Source organism: Halichoeres trimaculatus, unplaced genomic scaffold (genome assembly GCF_033239565.1).
Source record: "Halichoeres trimaculatus isolate MK-OKI-2021-1 unplaced genomic scaffold, fHalTri1.1 fHalTri1_scaffold_14, whole genome shotgun sequence".
NCBI lineage: Eukaryota > Metazoa > Chordata > Actinopteri > Labriformes > Labridae > Halichoeres > Halichoeres trimaculatus.
This window is the reverse complement of record NW_027437192.1, coordinates 32,692,281-32,716,145: the sequence shown is the minus strand read 5'-3', so window position 1 is coordinate 32,716,145 and position 23,865 is coordinate 32,692,281. Positions and strand designations below refer to the sequence as shown.

At 40.8% G+C, this 23,865-nt stretch overlaps 1 protein-coding gene across 1 annotated transcript in view; it reads left to right on the top strand.

Annotated features, from left to right (window-relative positions):
- The window catches only part of LOC141802868 (hippocalcin-like protein 4), a 40,684-nt gene extending 17,850 nt beyond the window's left edge, over positions 1 to 22,834 (top strand). The window contains exons 2-4 of the mRNA XM_074686643.1: positions 11,865 to 12,040; positions 15,834 to 16,049; positions 16,136 to 22,834. Coding sequence (XP_074542744.1) covers positions 11,879 to 12,040; positions 15,834 to 16,049; positions 16,136 to 16,333 — 576 coding nt within the window. The 5' untranslated portion in view covers positions 11,865 to 11,878 and the 3' untranslated portion in view covers positions 16,334 to 22,834. The remainder of the gene's footprint in view (positions 1 to 11,864; positions 12,041 to 15,833; positions 16,050 to 16,135) is intronic.
- Positions 22,835 to 23,865: the final 1,031 nt, after the last annotated feature.

Here is a 23,865-nt window from a genome sequence, read left to right as displayed (position 1 = left end):
GAAGCTGTGTGCTCTAATGTGTTGACGTGAACAGACTGTCAACAATGTCATTGTGCACAATAACAGCATGTTGTTAGGTGGCTTGATCCCATTTGGAGAGTTGAGCTCAAACGTGATCACTTAAGGAAATAAAGCTTTTCCTGTGAGCCCCAGCTGAGGGGACTATAGATCAAGGATCTGCAACCTGCAGCTCTGGAGCCTCATGTGGCTCTTTGACTCCTTTGCAGTGGCTGCTTGATGCTTTTAATAAAGAAGTTTTATTTTTCATATGCAGGGAAATGATGTTTAAAGGATTGACACTCAACAAAATCATTTGTGAACATTTTGTTGAACTAAGTTTTCATCACATCTGGCAGTAAAGCCTGCCACTGCTATACTTCACCTCTTACAACACCAGCCCACCAACTTTCCATGCACCTGTGGCTAACCAAAAGCTTAATGCCCCTGGTAAGAGAACAAGATAATAAGTCCAATAATCTGTTTATATATGTAAAAATTCAAGTATTCTTGGAAAAAATGTATTTTTTGCATTTTTTTTTTAAATATTGTTTTTTGTTATATTTGCAATTTTTTTAATTTCAAAATTAGACTTTAATTTTGCATTTTTTGCATTTCAAACTTTTTCTTAGTTTTTGATCTTTTTAACTTTTAATGAATTAATTTTTTTTAAAAATTTTTGCAAATTTTATTTCCGTTTTTTCAAATTTCTTTTTTTTTGAAGCTCAAAATCTTTTTTTTGACATTTCTCCAAATTCAAATAAATTAAATAAAAAAAAAAACTGAGACATCAGATGTACAATTTTATAAATTCAACACATTATAGTATTAAAAAGTATTCACTAGAGTTCAACTATGTATAGAATTTTATACTCTATTGTCTTTCTTTAATCCAGGTGAGCTGAGGCCAAATGGCTCCTATGAAAGTAAAGGTTGCAGAGGCCTGCTCTATGTGAACAGTGAGCATTAACAGATATCCGGACTAGGAGCCTTTGTTCAAGTTTTAATCAGGCTCATATACAGTTCTTGTTCTCAGATAAAATAAATAAAAACTGCACGTCACATGACGTTGATGTACTGTTTTGTTATATGTTATTGTCTGAAGTAGGCCATCTAGTGTCTCAAAGTGGTTATAGCATTTGTTTGAGTTGTTTGGAACCTTGCCGTAGTTATGAAGCCAGCCAGGAGTTTACAGAGAGTAACAGTGATATGTTTCTATGATGAAACTGAAATTCTATTCTATTCTATTATAGACAAAGTTATACTGATGTATGCTAACCACTAGCACATCAATGCAATTTCCCACATTTGTTAGCATCAAGCTTGCACTATTTTGTTTATACCAATTTTAGTAAGTAAGGAGATTTATACCTTTATGTTGATTGCATTGATTATTAGGTTTCTTTTTAGAGAGTTATGTTCATTTCTTGCACCTTAGGAAGCTGTTATCATCTGCTAAGCTAAGATAGCTGCAGCAGACTAGTCAACGCAAGATCCAGCAGTTGAAGTAATGAAATTAATCAATAAGAGAAATGTTAAGCATAAAGGCTAACAATATCTATACATGGAAACATTGCTTATTGATTCTCGAAGGGTCAGTTTGAGATACCCATCCCTACCCATGGCTGACTTCATAACAACGGCAAGGTTCCAAATATCTCAAAGCATTGCTTTAACCAAGACACTAGATGGCGTACTTTAGGCAGCAACATATACCAGAGAGCATGACGTCATGTAATTTGCTTTTTAAATTATTTGTTATTGCTTAGGTCCACAGACATTCAGATCCACCCACTTTCATATCTATTTCCTTATGAGCTCAATTAAATTCATTCGACAGGGAAAACCTGTAAGGCTACTTTTTGTAGGGAGAAAATTTACAGGAGGAACTGATAACAGCGGAACATATGATGCCCAAGTGGTAAAGCCACATGAGTTGTTAGCATTATTGTTGTAAACCGCACTTTAGTTTGTGTGATTTAATACCAACTTGTGCACCAATATTTATGCACGCTTGTTTGGCAGAATTTTGTTAAGTTGCAGTGGTGAATGTTAACAAGACTTCAGGTCAAAGTACAACTGTAATTGAAGCAGGTAAATGAAGCATCTTTCATATTATTACATTAAATTTTATTATAATACAGATTAATTTATCGATTGTGTTTGTTGAAAAACGTGAAAAGAGGACCGTGAAAAAATAATCGCATAATAAATTGTTAATAAATAATGAGGGGAAAAAAACATAAATTCATTACTTTAAAAAAATGTTTTTCTATTTCTAAATGTTTTTTTCTTAGTATCTGTCCTTAGGTTGGATTTTCACAGGAGAACAAAAATCTATTAATGACTGAAAGTCCCTTAAATGGTAGTGCTAATGTTGATTACAACCCAGTCAGCAGTTATTCTGCAGTGGTCTGTTCAAACTTGAGAGTCTATCAATAAAATGAAGAGTGAGGTTATGTTAGCTCTGATTGGTGAGGTTGGGGTTGGTAGAAAAGCACAGGACAGCAACCTCATGCAACTCTTACAAGGCCAGCCTCAGAGGAGCCTCTTGTCTCTGTTTATTAATACAAAGCCTCCTGTGTGGTCTGAATGAGTCCTGTGCCCGTGAAATCTTTTGCACAGTCTGAGAAAGTAAATGTGGGTCTATTTCACATTCATTAACCATGAACTCCTGCTGGGCTGCTAACACTCCTGACAGCTTAAGTGTCAATCAATCAGCTGGTAATGAAAAAATTAAACTTCACACGCTGCAGAGAGTGTAGGAGCTGCTAACAGACTGGAGTCACTGCCAGGTTCTTCTTTCATCATCCCTCTCTTTAGCTAGCTCTGAAAAGGCTGGAATCCATTTTAACACCTCTGTGTCTCTAAAAAGTAAATCAGATCTTCAGTATAAAGATTCATGGTTTCTACACAGTCATTGTCAGAGCTGCAGATACAGAAAGTTACAGCATGCTGCAGAAACTGCCTTGGCTTTTATTTTCTGGCTTTATAGCTTTCTCTTCAACATTTTGTCATCAGTAAACAAAACTTGATGCAAGACCAAAAGTACAGCTGTGCCTCACCCCTGTTTTCATTTTGACTAGAATTGTGCACAACTTGAGTAAAAGCTCGTCCCATCTCATGTTTCAGTTTGCTGAATGCAGAGGAAGGCAGGAGGACTGTAACCAGCCGTAACCATGGATACCCACAACATTTAAAGGGGTGAACTGTCATTTTGATGGGCATTACTGTTGTTGATGATGTCAACAGACAAAGGCAGAGGGCGTTGAAATACTGTAAGGTCTGTCCAGACACTCCAGTGATAATGAGGGCGATTGGTGAAGACTTGTGTTTTTATTCACTGGTCAAACTGGCTGTGATCACGCCAACTCAAAACGGGCAGGAACAAAACACTGAATGAAAATCATAATCTCCAGCTCGCCTGCTCTCTAACTTAGATCCACATCTCCACTCCTCTCTCCTGCTGCTCTCTGACCCGCTCACAGCCTTCCTGATGCCTTCACTGACGTTCAGAAACACCACCACCTGCACTGAACACAGTACTAACAGTCCTTATGTTAGGCCTGTCACCATAACAAATTTTGCCAGACGATAATTTGCCAAAATATTATTGCCGATAAACAATATTATTGTCAATATTATTTAGATTTTTTTTCCATTTTTTTGTGGATGTAATTATGAAAATAATTAATACTAATCAAAAACAATAAAACATAGATCCCGTCTCTGAAGAAAAAATGAAACTCCAAAAAAGACCCTACAACAATAAAAACTATAGCGTAAATAAAAGGGAGTTTATACAGTTCCTGAATTGTTTGTAATTTGTACTTTTTCCCAGTCAATCCGTACTGTCTGTCAAACATTTTCAACATTTCTGGCTTTCAACTGTATTGAAGGGCTGCATTTCTTTGGCAATGTATCTGTCTTTGAGCGCCACCATTTGGTGCTTTTATTTCTATTTACTTTGCCGACCAAAAGCCTCAGTAAGAGCGGATTGTTAAAGAACAAGGCTCCGCTGCACCTCCCCTTCTTCTTCTTCTTCTTCTTCGTCGCCACTATTTTCAAACAAATGCAACATATCAGCTCGTTGGTGTTCATGAGCTCACACTTTGTTCATTCTGATAAAAAACAAAATATTCCCACACTGGGACTGTGACAGGCGGCTTAAGAACCGTATCTTTGGTGCCATCACTCATATTAGTGTGTGTTTCCTCCTTACTCCTCAGGACGCTCGCTTCAGCTCTCTCTGTGTGTACGCGGAGCAGCCCTGTCTTCACCCCAAAGATCGCATTTTTGACAGATGTTCACTCCGCTATAAATCTGCTTAATCTGCTATAGAACCTGTGCACCCACATGTTAGGAAAGATAGACGTAGTGAACCATCTTCTCATTCAGCCTTTTTGGTCGAAAGAGAGGAGGAAAACAAACATGCATGCACGTGTCAGTTTATCGAGGCTGGCAAACTTACTGAGGACGTTTTTATTTATTGTTCGGTTAATTGATTTATTGATTATCGTAACAGACCCACCGTATGTGTAGACGTGGACACGCACCAGAGACTTCTGGGAAAGGATGGTGGTCGAGGAGGGGAGGGAGGTGCATTGTTATTTATTTTTCCATTGCACTTTTGAAACATCAAACAACCACCTAATGAAAGCATAAAAACTTTTAATCCAAATTAGAGACATTACCCTTTTTATATTACCATATTTAGGTTTGGTGCAGCATGTGTAATTGAAACGCAGAAACATCAGTGGATGTTTATAACCTGGGGGGATCTTTTTCCTGGCATTTTTGGACATTTTTTGTGCTTTCCTTTTTACCAATTGCTCCACACTCTTTGTGTTCCTGGGCTCTCACAAAGCGTCCAGGAATAAAGGTCATTCAAAGTGCGCTTGTACATCTGGAGATCAAGGGTTAATCATAAACAGCTCAGTGATTCCTCAGGGTCTGACATGTCTTCCTCTCAAAGGTACACAAAATGAATCAGCCAGGATTGTCCCCAAATAACCTCCAAGGAATACTCCTGCACAGGTTCCTGTGGAGTAGGATGAGCTGGCAAATACTAAAGGATCTGATTAAGACCTGTTTAGATTACAGGAATGACGGCTTTTATGCTGCTGAATGTTTAATCATGCTGTGTGGAGTCGTGTTAGCTGTGGATCCAGTTCTTTACAGGGTACAGCCAGGGATGGGAAATCCACGACTTGTCCTCTCTTAAAGGGGACATATCGTGCTGATCCCTGATTTAATACTGACATATAATATAATACATTTGAAAACAAGACCTTTCACTCCCTGAATTTTCCTAGAATGAGATTTGATGCCTCTAAAAATAGGTCATTGCCAGTTGGCCGCGAGATTTTGACCGTCGTGACGACACGAGGATCCTTTCTTTTTATTGGAGTAATCTGATAAAGCAGCTCCTCCTCTGTGATGTCAGTTAGTCTCACAACCACCACCGAGGGATACACCCACCAAGAGCCGAGTATAAACGTATTAACTATACATGTTACAGTACCAGTTTGACTCACCACACTGAAGTGTCTTGAGATGATCTGTGTCCAGGTGGATTTTCTTCCTCCTGAGCTGCAGAACCGTCCGGGTCTGACTCGGGGTCCAATACAAAAGGACGTATCCTACACTCTGCCATTTTATTAGTGCTATCAATGCCTTACGGTGAAGTTTTGGCAAACAGCAAACTCGCTCGGTCTGCTCCATTCAATGTGGCGATTTTGTAAATACTGCCATGCTGCAAAAACCGCCCCCTGGCTCTACCCCCTCCGCCCCTCTGATAGAACTGACCAATCAGAGCACAAAGGGCTGTGATGTTGCGAGGTTACTGGAGGTCATTCTGGAAACGGAGCGTTTCAACGAGATTAGAATGGCCTAAAATGAGGATATTGAGAACGCTATTGTGGGGAAATGAAGGAACTAAATGACTTGTACTGAGGGCAGAAATGCTTTACAGGCATCCTAGTCTGGCATAGTGAAAAGGAGAAACAAGCATGATATGTCCACTTTAAATGATTGGAAATCTGATCAGTTCATAATTCATCGTTCTTTAACACCCCGCCATCATTTCTCTATGAAAGCGTGTGCAGGTTTCTAGATTTTCTTGGCGTGAGCGGTGTTTATGGTGCTTCCTTCAGATGGGATAAGTTTGCAGTGTGTTTGCTCGCCTGGCTGGTCACGCCTCTCGCTGGCCTCCATGGGAGACTCCATTATTCGCTACATTTACTCCCTTAACAGAGGGATAAATCTCATCTTCCTCAGTCAGAGGATGAGCACATTACAGTTCTGTGGTGTGAGATTGGGTGTTGGTGTGTAAAGTGTGGTGTGTGTGTGGTGGAGTAAAAACAAACTGTGTTTTGTATGATGGTGCTGTTGATGCAGTCAGTGATTTACAGACGTGCTGAGGAGAAACTGTCAATGATTGAGGAGGAGCTCAGACCTCTAACCAGGGTCACACCAGTCCAACAGAGCTGCATTCATTAAACGGAAACCCAAAGTGAATGATGGTTCCTCTCAAGCGACTTCACACCACAGCCCTCGTATTTGTTGCAGCTTAACACCGGCGCCCTGAACATCTGTCTGCATCCATCCACAACAATTAACCTTGTTAGGCTCAGTGTGCCTGATGGATGCCTGCTTCACTTCAAAAACCCCAAATAGATCAGCAGCACTTTGCAGTGGCTTGCAGCTTTGTGGCATCTTTGGGCATGACTCAGTTTGTTCCAGAGCAAAGTGATTTTTCTGCATTTATAAACCGTACTCACACTCCCGCTGCAATTATGTCGAGGATTTGTGGCCGCTGTTCTCAGCTGCGTCAGTTCTGTCAAGGAAACAAAGTGCAGGAGAGGTGAGACGGGACTGTGACTCAGGGATGGCGTCATGCAGACCGTTCGGCGGTCCTTGGACATGAAAATGTGTGTGTGAGGAGCCAGGTTAATGGACTGTTTTACAGCCTGGGGAGCAGCGATGCTACCAGGAGTTATTCTCCAACAGGGTGATAATGGAAGAAGGACACAAGTCTTTATGACAACTACACACACTTTTATAGCATGGACTTGTTTTACGAGTGCAGCTGTGACTGTCTGTGTGAAAGTCATTGAAAGTTGTGCTTATTCTTAAAACAGAGATAAAGGTTCCTCCTTATTTACTGAGTAAAACTAGTTTCTAGAATCTTGAAATTTTTCCAAGTTTGGGTTCACAATTTTTTTTAAATGTAAACTATCCTTCCTATAGAACTGGAAAAGGGTGTCAGTTTGCTCTGAAATGTTGAGGGGTGGCAATAACTGTTATCAAAAGTGACTTTTGGCTACTGTAAAATGCATTTGCAGCATGAGCTTCAACCCTGTTTGCAAGGAATCAGTCTAAATAACTGTGGAGGATGTCTGTGTTTTTAATCCTGTGTGAATTGCAAAAATTCCAGGGCAAATCACCAACCATGTTTCAGACACACAGGTTTTTTGACAATAAGGGATGGGTATTGAACTAAAAACTTTTATAGGGACCAACCGAATTCTGTCAAAAGTATTGAGTACCCATTCACATAAAATCAGAAGGTACCATGTTAAGGTTCCCTAAATGCATCCTTGTGACTGTGAGGGAGTGGAAGACTAGGTGATTTTCCATGCTGGACATGAACACAGCATTGCAAGGTTGTACTGTGAAGAATAAATATGTTAAATTGAAAAGATTTTAAACTTTGTTATTACACAAATTGATTTTTATTTTTACCATATAAAATACAAAAAACCAACACAAAAAAAGATCGAAAATTGGTACTGTTGAGTACTGGGACCGCTTGCCAGGTACCGAGCATTGGTACCATTTCGTTTCAAACGTGAAAGGTACCCATCCCTACTGACAATTCCTATATGAAACTATATCACTGAAATTTTTCTCACAGGTGATATTTTACGGCACCTTTTTCTGATCATCTTCTGCTGAAAAATAATCAAGAAAGGGTTGGTCATTTCACAATAAGGTTTTAACAGCACTTCGCATGGACGTAGGATGGAGGGAGACCTGCTTTGTACCCCTATATCATGGATAAACAGGCTATATATAGTCTCACATATGGACGTTAGAAGAGATAGGTGAGTGCTGGTATCATTATTGGACTGATATCAGGCTTTTTTCAAGGTATCTGTACTTATAAAGCATGCTGATACAGGCAGCCGAGACTCAAAGCAAATATCTAACGTCCTGTTAGTCCTCCTTGCCAGAAGGTGCCACTGTGTTGCTGCGGTTTGACACCGTGGCAAATCTGCAGCAGGTCCTGTTCAGACAAAATAAATGAACCAGAGAGAGTTAACAGGTAAACTGTTTTACTTTTGCAACAAAAAAGTGCACTTTTCTGGATATCTGATACATGAGAATTTTCTGTACTACCGAAGATAATTGCGATTACAATGACTTATAAATGAACAATGTGTGTGTGGTGGGGATAAAATAACTTTTGACAAACGGTTTGTGGAAGTGGGGTGGGGGGTCGCACATCCCCCCTGTCTCCCCTTTAACTGATGTCTATGGCACTGAGACCTTTGGTGGAGTGCTAGGTTACCTGACAGTAAGACACAGAATCACAGAAGTGGAACCCACAGGGCTCGGCGCAGCAGGGAACGTCACAACTGTAATAACTGTAATGTCTTCATATGCCTTGGATGGTATTGATAGAAAGACATTTAAAAAGCTTTTATAGGGTCTTAAGCCAGGTCAATACCTTAAACCCTACTCCCCAATCATGAGCACCACATCTATGACATAATATGCTGAAAACCAATAGTAAAAAGCAGAAAACATAGCTGGACCAGACACAGACAGCACCCTCTTATTGTTTAGAGTGGTATTACAGAGTAATGCAGACACTTGGAAGGAATCATCTAGGTTGAGTTGACTCGACACTTCACTGGCCATGACGGTCGCTAGCATCATAGACTTCTTTACTGATACAACCGCTCTGCAGTACACCCCCCAAAACACCTGAAGGTAGTGTGTTCTTTATGGTTTTCAGACTATGTGTTTATGGTCCAGCTCATAGACTGTAAAAAAAAAAAAAAGACGTCATCTTGGCTTGAAGTGGGGTCTCCACGAAAACTGCTCCCCCTGGTGGCTGGCTGCAGTGTTGGTCAAAAAATCCGTCTCCTCAATTATTCCAGATGGGCTGTGGTCAAACTTTAAAAAATAAAAACACCTGGTAGAAATGTTTCTCTCCCCTGTATGCTGTGGTGATATGAAGGTATTATTGGGCTGCCTTGTGTTCCAGTCCTCTTTTTTTTCTGAAATGTTTTTTTCAGTAGTTATTAGAGGTTAAAAAAGGGTCTACATCATGTTTAATGATGACTGACAGCTGTTGTTCTTTTTTTTTTTTAATTGGGAATATTGATATACGTCAGGAAGGAGGGACAAGAAGAGATAAGACTCGTAACAGAAAAAAATATATATTTTAACCTTTGTCACCAGGTACCACTTAGATTCTCTCAGAATCCCTGGTAGTCTTTAATGCACAGACTCTGGCTGCCAATGGCGGCCCCTGTGACGGGGGTATTTTGACTTCAAAACTGTTCAAAGGTGGAGCCATGCTGTCTACTCTATATACAGTCTATGGTCCAACTATATTTCTGCATCTTCACAGTGATTTTGCGCCGGTTTTTGAAGCCGATTCGTGTTGATGTTTATCATACAGCAGCTATAGGGAGGATAGAGGGGAGGATTGTTATGTGGTGATTCCAAACGTGTTATAAGTAAAGGAAGCACAATCCATCTCAACAGACCAATCAGAAGGTGGCTTGTGTTGTTACGAAGCTTAGTTACATTTGGCAGTAGGTAAATGTCAGCTACAAGCAACGGCAAACGTAGAGCATCGGGTACACTGTTTATTCCACCACTGTTTACTTAGGAAAACTAGTTTTATTCAGAAATTTAAAAACTGATTTTCTTTCCAAGTTTGGGCTGACAATTTTTTTTTCTTTAATGTAAACTATCCTTCCTATAGCACCGGGCATGGGCGTCAGTTTGTTTCGAAAAGCCCAGGAGTGGCAATAACTGTTCCCAAAAGTGACTTTTGGCTACTGTAAAATGCATTTGCAGCATGGGCTTCAACCCTGTTTGCAAGGGATCAGTTTAAATAACTGTGGAGGATGTCTGTGTTCTTAATCCTGTGTGAATTATACAAATTCCAGGGCAAATCATCGACCATGATTCAGACACACATAAGTTCTCTGAAAATTAAGGATGTGTAACGAACTAAAAACTTTAATAGGGACCAAAAGTGCAGGTGATATTCCATGATGGACATGAACACAGCATTGCAAGCTTGCAATGCTGTAAAGTACAGGTCGACCGATATGTGTTTTTTGGGGGCCGATGCCGATGCCGATGCTTTCCAAATTTGGGCAGCCGATGCCGATATGCATAGCCGATTTTTCCAATTTAATATTCAGGCCGATTGTGAAATAAATATATATTTGTCACATTTTTGTGAAACGCAGCAATTTCTGAGAAACTAAAAGAAATCTATTACAACAAGTCGTGTCCAGTCCTCTGAACATTTATTCAGCTTTCAAAACAATGAAATGTTTTGTCTTAGTAAACACACAATGTAACAAGCAGTAGTAAACATTCACACTCTTCTTAAAATGTCAAAAAAGAAATTTAAACTTATTAATATAATTTGAACAAAAGTATGTAATGTATCCAACTGGTTCCACAAGTTTGAGGTGCTCATCTTTTTTGTGCCTGATCAAAAATTGCGTCATTTTATACAACAGATCAAAAATCGGCTTTTTAAAAGAAAATACGGCCGATGGCCGATAGAGACAAATGTCCAAATATCGGCCAGATATATCGGTCTGCTTCTACTGTGAAGCATATATGAAATGTACAGAGACATCCTGGATGAAAACCTGCTGCAGAGAAGTTTGGACCTCAGACTGGGGCCACGGTTCATCTTTCATCAGGACATCAACCCTAAGACCACAGCTAAGATATCAAAAGAGGGGCTTCAGTATGACTCTATGAAGGTCCTTGAGGGGCCCAGCCAGAGCCCAGAACTGAATCAAACATCTCTGGAGAGTCTGAAAATGTCTGAGCACCAACACTCCTCATCCAACCTGATGGAGCTGAGAGGTGCTGTAGAGAGGGTCATTATGGGGGTCATTATGGGATGTTAATCCATTTTGGAATGAGGCTATAACATAACAAGTGAAGTGCAGTGAATACTTTCCAGATGTAGAACAGCTACACGCTGTAGGAAGAGCAATTGGAGGCAAGATCATGTCGAGACCTGCAGCTTTTCTGTTTCTGGATTTTCATACATCCTTTTAAAAAGACTCCTTCACTCCTTCCACACTGAGATAGCATGTCAAAAAACAAAACAAAACAAAACAAAACCAAGAGCAGAACCAGGCTTAAAGTTGGATATGCTTTGTGAATCCAGAGACAACTGGTGTTTCATGGTCAAAGGGTTTTTTCATAAAGAATAAAGTATCTGCTAAATAAAACCATAATAACAGGTTAAACTAGGTGAAACACTGCTGTAGTGTGTGTGTGTGTGTGTGTGTGTGTGTGTGTGTGTGTGTGTGTGTGTGTGTGTGTGTGTGTGTCTGTGTGTGTGTGTGTGTGTCTGTGTCTGTGTGCGTGTCTGTGTCATGTTGCACATTTCAATCTTAAAGTCTGATTAGACTCTGCAGCTTGCTTCTGCAGGTGTCTCCCTGCAGGTAATCCTTTGTTTGCCTCCCTCCTCAGAGACCTGTGCTGCTCCAACAACACCAGGGAATTACTTCTGTTGTTGCTGTTGTTTGTCTAGCAACTCCTCCAATGGCATTAACCCTTTCTCTCCCTCCTTCTCCCCCCAGAGAGCTACAACATCATGGGGAAACACAACAGCAAACTGGCTCCGGAGGTCCTGGATGACCTTACCAAGAACACCGAATTCAATGAGGCAGAGCTGAAGCAGTGGTACAAAGGCTTCCTCAAAGACTGTCCCTCTGGGATTCTCAATCTGGAGGAGTTTCAGCAGCTCTATGTTAAGGTGAGGGGCAGATGAGAGGCACAGAGAGAAATCAAAGGATGGGGAGCTACAGCAGCTGTTCACTTACTGCTGTTACAAACCAGGAACAACATGTTTTGGCTGCTTCTTCACACACTGCAGAGAAAGTTAGACACATGCTGACAAAAACTTGTATTTTACATGAGGTTGTCTGCCAGAACTACTGATCATCCTGGTTTCTGGGCCGTACTTTCAGAGCTGACCCTCATAGTGCCAGCAACTGTGTGGGCCCCTCACAGCTTTAATGTAAGATTCCTAAACGGTACGGTGAGAGTGAGAGGCCAACCATCTCATACTGTCACAGAGGGTGAAGATATTTTTAGACCTGTTTTGAACTTCATCTGTAATTGGTGTGGAATAACAGACGGTAAACTAACCTGGCTCAGCAAACCAAGCAGAAGAAGACAGTGGATGCACTGGGACCACAGTCTCATAAAACATTGTTTCATAAAGTGTTTTCACTTCAGTGAATGTTTCTTTCAGCCAACAGCTTCAACTCCAGCTGCTTAATCCCTTGATGCCTGTTGTCGCAAATTTGTGAAATACCCTGTCAGGTCTTGATACAGCTGAAATGACCTCGGTATCTCATTATTATATATTGATTCATATTCTACACATTCCAAAGATCATATCAGATCCACTATGTCACGATATATTGGTCAGGGGATGAAATTCTCACGTCGACATATTATAACTTAGTTATAACAATTGTATGTACGATACTCAAATTTACAATCTCCACTTAATTTAACATCTGTTAGAATGCAAAAAAAACATAAAACAATCTATATTTATAACTGTTAATGGATTCAGGCAGTACGGGTTTAATTTAACCCTTAAGCCTTGTTCCCATCAAGTGGGTCTGTTAGGTTTGTCTTGGTACAGCAGGCATCTTGTGGCGTTTCCTTTGACTAAAAAAGGACAGGTCCCCAAATTACTGACCTGTACCGTCCCACTTTTTAGTACCCTTCTATTGGGGTGCCAGACATACATACCTTCTCTGACACAAAGCTTGATTGTCCTTTGTAACAAAGAGCCACATGCCAATCACAACGAAGACAAATTGCTGGATGTCTTCCATCGTTGCTCTTTGTTTACCGTGTTCACGTTTTTCTTCTTTGTTTGATTCATTAGTGGGGTACACTGTCACGCTATTACGTAGCTGACGCAGCTATCAGTATCTGGCTTACACGAGCCAACCAAGAAGGGCAGAGTTGGTTGTGGAAAGGCAATCAGGACTATGCCTTGCCGATCCAACCCGTACCAAGCTGTACTGATCCAAAAAGGACCCTTTGGTGGAAACAGGGCTTTCCTGTAAAGAAAAATCCAGAAAATGTGTTTTCTGCCAAGCAGTTTGTATCTTTACTGAAATGTGATGTGAATGATTGCCGAACGCTTTTATCACAGACCTAACAGGCATTCCAAAATATGCCCCTACACTAGGGATGTCAAACTCCTGCCATGGAGGGCCAAGAGGCTGCATGTTTTCGTTCCAACCAAGAACTCCACCAGCTGATTTTACTGATTACCTCACCTTCAAGCAGAGAGCAGGGACTAATCAGTGTAACCAGCTGGTGAAGTTCTTGGTTGGAAACCCTTGGCAGCCTCTTGGCCATCCATGGTATGAGTTTGAGATCCCTGCCCCACACAGTTCCCCCGAGTCATGTTGAGGGTCCACTACAATAAGTGGCTATCAAACCTCAGCATGTGCAGCAGGAGAGTTTGAATGGGTCTGACACTCACTGGACTTTTAAACCAGGTCTGACCTGGTATAATGATCTACATTGTAGGACAAAAAGTTTTCAGACACCCTTGAAATTTTACACAATCTCAAATATTATCACGAACCATATTTGGTGAAATCACAAACAAGACATGATATTTTATGTTTATTGTTAGCATGAAAAACCAACAAATCCTGATGGTTTCATTATGTCAGTTCTCAACATTGACGATATCAAAGTCAATAAATGACAGAGAATGTGTTTCAAACTGAACAAAACTAAATAAGGGATTGAGCTGGCCACTCTAGGACCTGGATGCCCTACCCTCATCAGCCAAGTTCTCCTGGAGAAGAGAGATCTGTGTTTTTCTCTGCTGAAAACAATTCCTGTGATTAATTTTGCAGTGATGGTGGACACTGGAGCCTAACTGTCAGACAGAAAAAGGACAGAAGAGCAGAAGAAAGATAAACAGGAGAGAGATAGAGCACAAGCTAAAGGCTAACACATGAGCTAAACTGTTTGTGCTAATGTTCATACCAACCCACAGTCAGCAGTTATTCTGCAGTGGTCTGTTCAAACTTTAGAGTCTATCAATAAAATGAAGAGTGAGGTTACGTTAGCTCTGATTGGTAGATGACTGGCAGGACAGAACCAGGATTCACTAACGTTACACATTACAGACATGTCTTACAGCACTGGGCTGTCAGCTGAGCTAAATATTAATAGCTACTAAACTACATACAAACTGACATGTTAGCCAAGAGATACGTGAGACATGTAGCCGGCTGCTACAACCTCCGCTTGATGTCAAGTTTCAAACCATAGATCTATGTAACTGTACTGATAGATACCTTACCTTGGGGCGTTGTATCCAGTAAAAAGTTGTTTTAAAAAAGAAAATTTCTTTCAATTTGATCTCCATTTAAATCCAAAACAAACACAAAGTCTTTTATGACAGTGTGTGTGAGACTCGGGGCCAGAAGGTGGCGAGGCAGTCCAGTTAAAACAGATCCTCCTCACAGCATGTTTAAACACACATTACCAAATACATCCTGGGTATTTGGAAAACTTCTCAGATTAAAAAATGGCTGAATGTCCAATAATTTACGAGATAAAAAATGTTCAGAGAAAAAAATAACACATTATACTATGCGTCACTGTGTTAAAGTGAGGGACTGACTGGTGCAAATGCACTTGTTAAAATGACTTTGACAAGTTCATCTCTGATGATTGTTTCTTTGACGCTAACATACCGAGATAAATGACAGAATAATTGAATAGTCTATTTTGTTTGTTATTGAAATCTGTTTGGGGGACATTTTCATGGGGAAAAAAAACATTTTTGTTTTATTCTTCCTTTACTCAAAGGCTTCATTGGTAGCCTCTGTCTACTTCATCTACTTTGTCACTGTAACAGTTAACCAGGTCAAGTGTTAAACATAAACAAAAGTACATACACTAAGTGATAAAAATGTTGTATATTTGAACAATTTTATAGTTTTTCTACTTTTCCTTCCTGAAATCCACCTTGAAATCCTGCCCCCGTTGGGATCAGGATAATCCTGTTTTTTTGGATTGAAGTTATTCTGATTAAAATTGGGATTAGATTACATGATCTAAGATGATTTTTAAAATCCTTCGTTTCCTTTTAAACAACCCATTTTCAAAATCCAATCCTATAACCAAAAAATGGATCAGATTACTTTTGAAAAACTGTCCCAAAGAGCATGAGAAGTAAACTCACAAGTAATAGGACCCAAACAAGATGAATGAAAACAAAGATCTGCCAAATTCTGAAATGTGTATCCACACACGCAAACATTAAACTCCATTACTGTGAGGCTCTGAAACTATTCACTCAGTCTCCTAACACTCAGTCTCTTCTCATTAGGAACAATGTATCATCCAGGTAGCTAAAAAACACATTTTCTTATTGTACAGGTTTATTTTCAAGTGGGTCTATCACCACAGACTTGATCCTGTGTGTTATTGTCTGTGAAAGAAGAGTAAGCTCTATTTTTATCTTCTTGTTTCTTATTTTTCACTCTCAGTTTTTCCCGTATGGTGATGCTTCCAAATTCGCCCAGCACGCGTTTCGGACGTTCGATAAGAACGGCGATGGGACGATCGACTTCAGAGAGTTCATCTGTGCCCTGTCCATCACCTCCAGGGGCAGCTTCGAGCAGAAACTCAACTGGGCCTTCAACATGTATGATCTGGATGGAGACGGGAAGATCACTCGCATGGAGATGTTAGAAATCATCGAGGTAGGGTGCTTGTTCCTCATGGTGAAGGTGAGCTGAGAGGACAGAGAACCTTTGTAGTAACTCTTTCTCCCCTCTTCCCACCTCAGGCCATCTACAAGATGGTGGGAACAGTCATCATGATGCGCATGAACGAGGACGGGCTGACCCCGCAGCAGCGCGTGGACAAGATCTTCTCAAAGATGGACAAAGACCACAATGATGAGATCACCCTGGAAGAGTTTAAAGAGGCCGCCAAGTCCGACCCCTCCATCGTCCTACTGCTGCAGTGTGACATGCAGAAGTAGGAGGAGGGAGAGGAGGTAGAGAGACCGGAGGAGGGAGGGGGGGAGTGGGACTGAAGAAAGGGAGGTAAAGAGGGGCCGATGCTGAAAGGGAGGGTGCAGTCTGGGGAGGAAGAGGAGGGGGAGGAGGTTTCTAATCACTGGGAAGAAGCAGGATAGGAACACAGTGGACCCAGGGATGATGCCATTCTTTTCTGCAGGCTGTCCCACTGTGAGGTACAGTCCTGCAGCGCTTTGTCCTCTACTGTAAGTCACTCTACAAATCCAGTCTGAGGGTCACTGAGCAGGGGACGTTGTTCAGCTCCTTTGGTGAATACAGGAGACATATTTACAGGACAGGGAGTCAGATTGGAGACTTTTAGATTCAGGATCTAGTTCTTAAAACGATAAATCTTGATCACTTGGTTAACCTTACAAACTAGCAGAAACAGTTCATGAGTGTCTCACAGCAGCTGGCTAGAAACAGTCAGACTTCTGACCCCTTCTGATAAAGATAAAGATAGAGAGGACGTCCCAACTCTACAGGTGATGTTCAACTCTGCTGTCACTAAAGCCCTGTTTCCACCAAGCCATTCACCTCAACTTGTCTTAGTATGACACGCATTTGTGGTGTTTCCTTTGACTAAAACCAGGTCAGATCCCCAAAATACTGATCTGTACCGCTCCTGTTTTCGGTACCCTTTTGTTAGGGAGCCAGAACCCCAGAAGGTGGAGCTAGAAACACTGCAGTCTGTTGATTGGCCACTTGGAATGGTCACTTCCTGTACAGCAGCAGTATAAGGACCAACTTTTGGTTGTTGGATTTGTTTGCAGGGTACACTGTGTCGTGCTGCTGTGCCGTAGCTGACGCAGCTAGCTGCATCTGGCTTACACCCCATCTGTCAGGAAGGGTGGCTGTGGAAACACAAACTGTACTGATCCAAACCAGACCACTTGGTGGAAACGGGGCTTAGTGTCGGTCATTGAGAACTGGATCAGTCACATGTGATGCAGCATGTCAATAAAGATGCAACAAAATGATCATGGCGTCTGCAACAGCCGCTCTAAAGTTTAGCTACACTTTGTTCCAAATGGTTGTGACACAGTGAGAGACGAAGCGTGTGTTATGACATTCACTCCAACACGCTTTGTCTTCAATCTGCTGCAGACACCTGTTCATAAAAAGGCCACAGCTTCTGTTTTTCACATTCATACTGGAGTAAATAAATCCTCTTTACAAAGTATTTCAAATCTTAATCTGTTAGATACGAGTTCAGAGAGCTCTCCTCCACTCCTCAGTCCTACAAGGAGTCCCTGAGGAGCAGGAACTCTGCTCACATTAGAGGTGAGGGAACTGATTTTCTTCTGAGTTTATGTTTCCAAAATGAAGGCCAGGCGTACTTTCCTTCATGTGATATTCATTTTTTACTGTCCAAAAAAGCATGAAAGCCAAACCAAGAGCAGATAAGTTACAGAATCAAAACCAGAACAGATAAATTGTCACTGATACATGACCCTGACTGTAACCAAACCAGGATACCACACACAGTGGCGTGGTTTCATTCACCACGGGATGGCCTGACAAAAAGGAATGGCATCAAAAACAAAGAGTTGACTCTTAACACTCCATCCAGAGATATTAAAGAGGAGTATTGCAGCCATCCCCTGTGAACCGAGATCAAACTGAGCCTCCTGCATGTGTTGGAAGTGTGCACTCACATCTGTTAGTCTCTCCACAGACACTTGAAGATAGCGTTTCCGACAGATTACAACTCGTTGTGTCCAGAGTGTGAGGGAGGCAGGTGATGAATGTCTCAGACGGCTGCCTCCAGCAGCGTGCTCAGGCATACTGATGGGCTGCTCATGGACTTCAGGCTGCACCTACGGCCTTTCCTCCACATGCAGATAAACCAACATTTAATCCTCACAATTACATTTCTTTACATATAAAGAGATGACATGAAGCTGAGGAAAGATTTGTCCTTTACAGCGTGTACCCCAGGCAGTGAACACATTATTGTCATGGCTGTCCTCACATTAATTCATCTGTTTAAACCAGGCAGATAAAGAGTCAGGCCTGGAAATGACATTTGACAATCAACTTCATTTAATCCATGTAATTTAACATAAAGGAATAATTATTATGAGAGAAACTGGAGATAGTTTCTTAAGCTGGTTATACTTTGTGCATCATAATTTAGAATCTGCAAATTTTTACAGAGAACACTTATAACGTGCTATCCTAATGCAAGGATTATTTTATACTCTGCTTTTGTTTTGGATTACATGCAATAGAATAGAAAGTAATAATAGATTTAAAATGAATAGATATTGAGGGGAAACTGTGAGGAAAAATAGTTTTCATATTTATTACAGCATCAGTATCACTGTTGGTGTTCATGGGTTTCAAGTGACATCACACAGCGCTCATGGCGCCATCTTTAGGACCGACATGGGACCAAACGTCATTGAGCACATAGCAATAGAGTATAACAGCCACTTAAGAGGGGAAAAGGGGAATCTGAGAGTAAAGTCTCAAAACTAAATGTAAGTTTATCAGTGGTGGAGCATCTCTACAGGTTTCTAAAGTTACAGTCTTTGTGCACTTAAGAACAACATTGTTATTTCATGCTGATAATCCTTACTGTCCTTATCTTCTGTCATAGCTGCATACAGGGTAACACCCTAACCCTTAACATCCCCCAAACTGGTAACGCTTTATATTAAGGTCCTGTAATGATATTAATAAGACCTTTGTAAGTACTTATAAGATACTTATTCACATTATTTGTTTATAAGACGATATAACTGCTCAATAAGTGTTTAATAAGGTCATTGTAATAGTTACTACAAGACAACTCAATCTATAAACCTAACCCTAACCCTCTTTGTTTTTTGTCTTCTGCTTTTGTGTCTCATGAGCCCTACCCCAGCCCTTCCCCTCAACCTAACCATTCAGGGCCCCATGCCTAAACCTAACCTGTGGGGCTTAACCCTTACAATGACCGTATTAAACACTTATTAAGCAGTTATATAGTCTTATAAACGAATAATAATGTCAATAAGCATCTTATAAGTACTTACAAAGGTCTTATTAATGCTTATTACAGGATCTTAATATAAAGAGATACCCACAAACCTTATAATCCTACCCTCCAGTTCCACTGTGGAGCACCTTGGTAATGTAAACAATCAGGGATTTACCATTGGTACTCTTACATGACACAAGGCTCTCGTCGGTTTAAAGAGAGGGACCGTGGATGATATCGATCTAAATACTGATTCCTAGCATGAAATAAATAATTAAAAAGCCCCTTTCAGGATTTTCACAGAAAAAAAGCACATGAAATATGAACTTTCTTGTAGACACCACTGTTTGCAGCTCTCTCTCATTAACTTCACTGTGAAAACCAGAAAAAAAGCAGGCTAAGAAAACGAACTAAGTGATACAACACCTACCAGTACAAAACATTTCACTAACAGTATGAATGTATAACAGGATTTTATTTTTTTTTCAAGGGAGGGGTTTCAGATAGGGCACAAACTGCAGAAGGGTGGAATAGAAAGTTACATTCTAGACATGTGTAAGTCTCGAACTCGTGACCAGACTGAAAAAAAAAAAAAATCAAAATTTGCCTCTGGTATTGTTCAGGGGGCCGGGCAAAATGTGGAGGCGGGCTGTATCCGGCCCCCGGGCCATAGTTTGGGGACCACTGCTGTACACGCTATAAAAAAAGTGAAAATATAAAACATAGGAAATATAAAAAATAAAGGAAAATTAACGAATTGAAAAAATTAAAAACACAAAATATATGAGGTGCAATGTGGAGTTGTGCAGTTGAAGAGTCGTGCTGGTGTGAAAGCCATGAGGCTTCAATCCTAGATTTATCCAAAGATGGCGCTGCGGTCCTAAAGATGGAGCGTGACTGAAACCCATGACAATGTGAACATTCCTCAGTTACCAAACAAACACTGAGACTGGGAAGTGCACTGATAGTCTGACACGCTCTGTGTGTTATATGAACATGCGCAGAAACAGAAAACATCCAGGATGTTATGATCAGCGTAGGAAGGAGCTACTGGACCCACGCGTGGTGGTGTAGATAATCAGGGCGGTAATTACAGGCCGAATGACAGAAAAGATTCTTCTCTGAAAGGCCACCACTGCCTCTGTGATTCACTGTAGCTTCACATCTGTCCCTCCTCTTCTTCCCCTCTCCTGCTTTTTCTCTTCCTCCACCCTAAATGTCAGAGAGGAAGCGCTTTGATAGCGGGTGGAGGTAGAGGAACTTTGCTGAACTCAGCTCAGATCTAAAATCAATCGGGGAAAAAAAAGGGAAAGGTTGAGTGGGAAGCCTCTGTGTTTTTGTGTGTTAATTTATAAAAAGTCTGATGTAGAGAGAACAATAGTGCTCATATTTTACACCGAAATCACATTCATGGTCTGTAAACAAGCATGTTTAAACAAACATGTCGACTATAAATGTGAGATAAGAGGCTGAAATCAGCACTTTTACATCTGTAACTCTGCTCTGTTAAATGTGTAAATATTTAGCATAACAACAATCTAAGTAATCCTGCCTCCTACGAGGACACTACAGCAGATTTTTAATGCTAAAATATAATTTCAATAACTTCCTGACATCCTCACAGATTACCTTGTTCCCTCTCCCCCTGCTTGTGACGATGCTCCCTCCTTAAGGCGAAAGGATGCGCCTGAAAACGTAACGAGGGATCTACGTGTATATTACGATAGGACTGTAATCATATTTATGAATATAAACCAGTAAGATATGTAAATGTACATGTTCCACTAGCTTAGATACAGTTTCATAAAATGACACATCCACTGTGTGTGTGTGTGTGTGTGTGTGTGAGTCTGTGTGTGAGCGTGTGAGAGTCAGAGTGCAGCGTGTGAGTGAAAGCTGTGTACATGGGGACACTTCTCTGCGTGTTTTGGCGTGTTCCATGTGTTTTTGTATTTGTATCACGTGTGTAACAGGAGATGCCTCGGTCTAGTTTCAGTTTGTAAACGTTTCAGAGCTGACCCTCACACCGGAGCACTGAGTATTATTACCCTCACTCACACTTGCTTTTGTGATCCGCTGGCGTACAGTTGCCCATGTACTGTCTCAGATATGGGATGTGTTGTTTTGTTTGCTAGAGCCTGTTGTTGCAGATGTACAAAATAACGCTCTCACATACTAACAACATGACCGGGTGAGGCTCAGAGGTGTGATGAGAGAGGTATCGATGATAAAAATACAACTGTCCTGTGTCACAGTGTCACCCAGTGGATGGAGGTATGACATACACCTAATGAAAACTCAATGATTGTACTGCTTCTTTGTTTATGCCTCAAGACAGAAACTAGCCATCTTATCCAATCTTAACTTTGTGTTACGTGTTCATTCAGGAGAGCCTCTGTTCCTGAAAATTGTGGCAAAATCTGAAAGTGGAGTTCAGTGATGGAAATGACTGGCTCCACTCATTATGTCTGTTGTTGTTGTAGATAAATACAATCTGGTTTGCAATCTGACACGGTTTGTTTAATTTCGAAAGTAACTGGGTATTTTTAGGTAGTTTCCTTGCACGAATTCCTGTCCAACCTGATCTGCTCTTTGCTGATTGGACACTCACAGCTCTGGCACCCGGCAAAAATAGGATGGTTGCATATTAGCTGCAAAGTACTGCAGACTGACTGCAACAGAACGGATCCAGTGTGAGTTGATCCATTGACTTGAATGGAAATCGATCTGATCCAGTTCCGTTACAGGACGGAGATGGACCAGAGATGCAGCCATTAGTCCAAACAGATAGTCTGCCCACTTTCTGGACACCAAACTACAAACTGAGTTTACAAAGTTTGATTGTTGTCACCTTTCAAACAATAGTGCTACCCTAATGCCAAGTAAACACATTACCTCGTCACTTTGCATTCTGGGAAAAGTTAACTTAAAAGTAGTGGAAAGTAGTGTTAAAAATATCTGCTGTCCAACACAAATGCATGCCTTTGTAACAGTCAAGTCTTTATGACAGTAGGTGCTCATGGGAAACAGAGTCTTCATCCTGAAAAAAAACAAACAAACAAACAAAAACACGACCAATTCTGGCCACAGGTGTCGCTGCAGTTAACACCAAACAGGTAGCTCTCACATAGACTCCAAAAATAAGCTAATTTTAGAAACACAAGTACAAAGTCTTCACCACAGAGTTGCTGGTTGAACTCCTGGCCATGGGCTTTGGCAAATGGTCTCCCCCTGTATTCTCCACCTCATGTTTCCTGTGTCAATGGAAGAAGGGAAAAATCAAAAACAAAAATCCCACCTGAAAAATTCTAGTATGCTGTGGAGGAACAGTAAAGTATGAAAAACCCTAACTGCACCAGTTCTATTTATAACCTTAGAACCCCTTATGACATCATCAGCTGTGTGGTTTCCATGATGACACATCATTTCCATTCATTTCAATGGGCCAGATTTTCTTGAAAATGCTTAATACTTTAAAAAGTACAAGGATTGAAAATATGAAAAGTACATACACGACTCTCCTGAACATGCTCAAAACTTTAAACTTCAAACAGTGGAAATCTGTGATAATTTGTTGCCCCAAAAATAATTTTTGTGAAGTCACTAGATTTCACCATAATAAAAGAACAGGAAGGTGTTTGGTTCGTCTCAGCCTGTAAAAAAATGAATGCATTTCTTCTCCTCCGCTGTCAGATCTTTTTGCTCCCATTGAAGGAACCAGAGCCCTGAGACGAAGGTTGATGTAACCGTAATAAATGTCATGTAAACTCTCTGGAGGGCACAAACAGTTACCCATAAAGCCCTGTCATTTGAAGCCTCGTGTTATCACTCGCTGTATTATTACCACACACACAGTCATCATCCTGTTTGAGATGAGGCTGTAAATCTGTTAGATTACTGCACATCAGCTCACAAAGCGGCTTCCCTCCTCTGTTCATTAGATTCTGTCTGTCTTCATTAGCTCAGGTTCAGAGAGGAGCATCTCCAAGGAGGTTTGGTGTTATTGTTTGCCTTCAAGATGCTCAGATTAGAAAATAAAAAACAGGAACAAAGTGGAACATGTAGTCTGTAAGATTTAGCGCCAAAGACGAGGTCTGAGTGGTGTGGTTGTATCAGCTGGAGTTAAAGTGAAGCTACGTTAATTCCTCTTCATCTGCTGTTGGTCTCCAGAAAGCTTTGGACAAACAAACCGAGCTTCGTGACGTGAATATCAACAATGATATTCTTTTTTGTTTTCTTTTTTAAAGGAGATCATTTGTGCTCGGTGGTGCAGTGCAATCTATTCTTCAACATCTCTCTCAAATATTCACGTTAACGTCTCTTGTCTTGTCTGATGACTGCTTTGTTTTTTTGATTTCAATATTAGGATCCTAGAACAAAGACACTGTAATTATTTTTGTTACATAGAATAAAACACATGGATGTCCAGAGAGCTTGTTTCCAGTGTGTTTCCTCCTCCAGCATCTTCACACACACACACATACTCACACACACACGCACACACACTGAGCCAAGAGTATGAGTCAC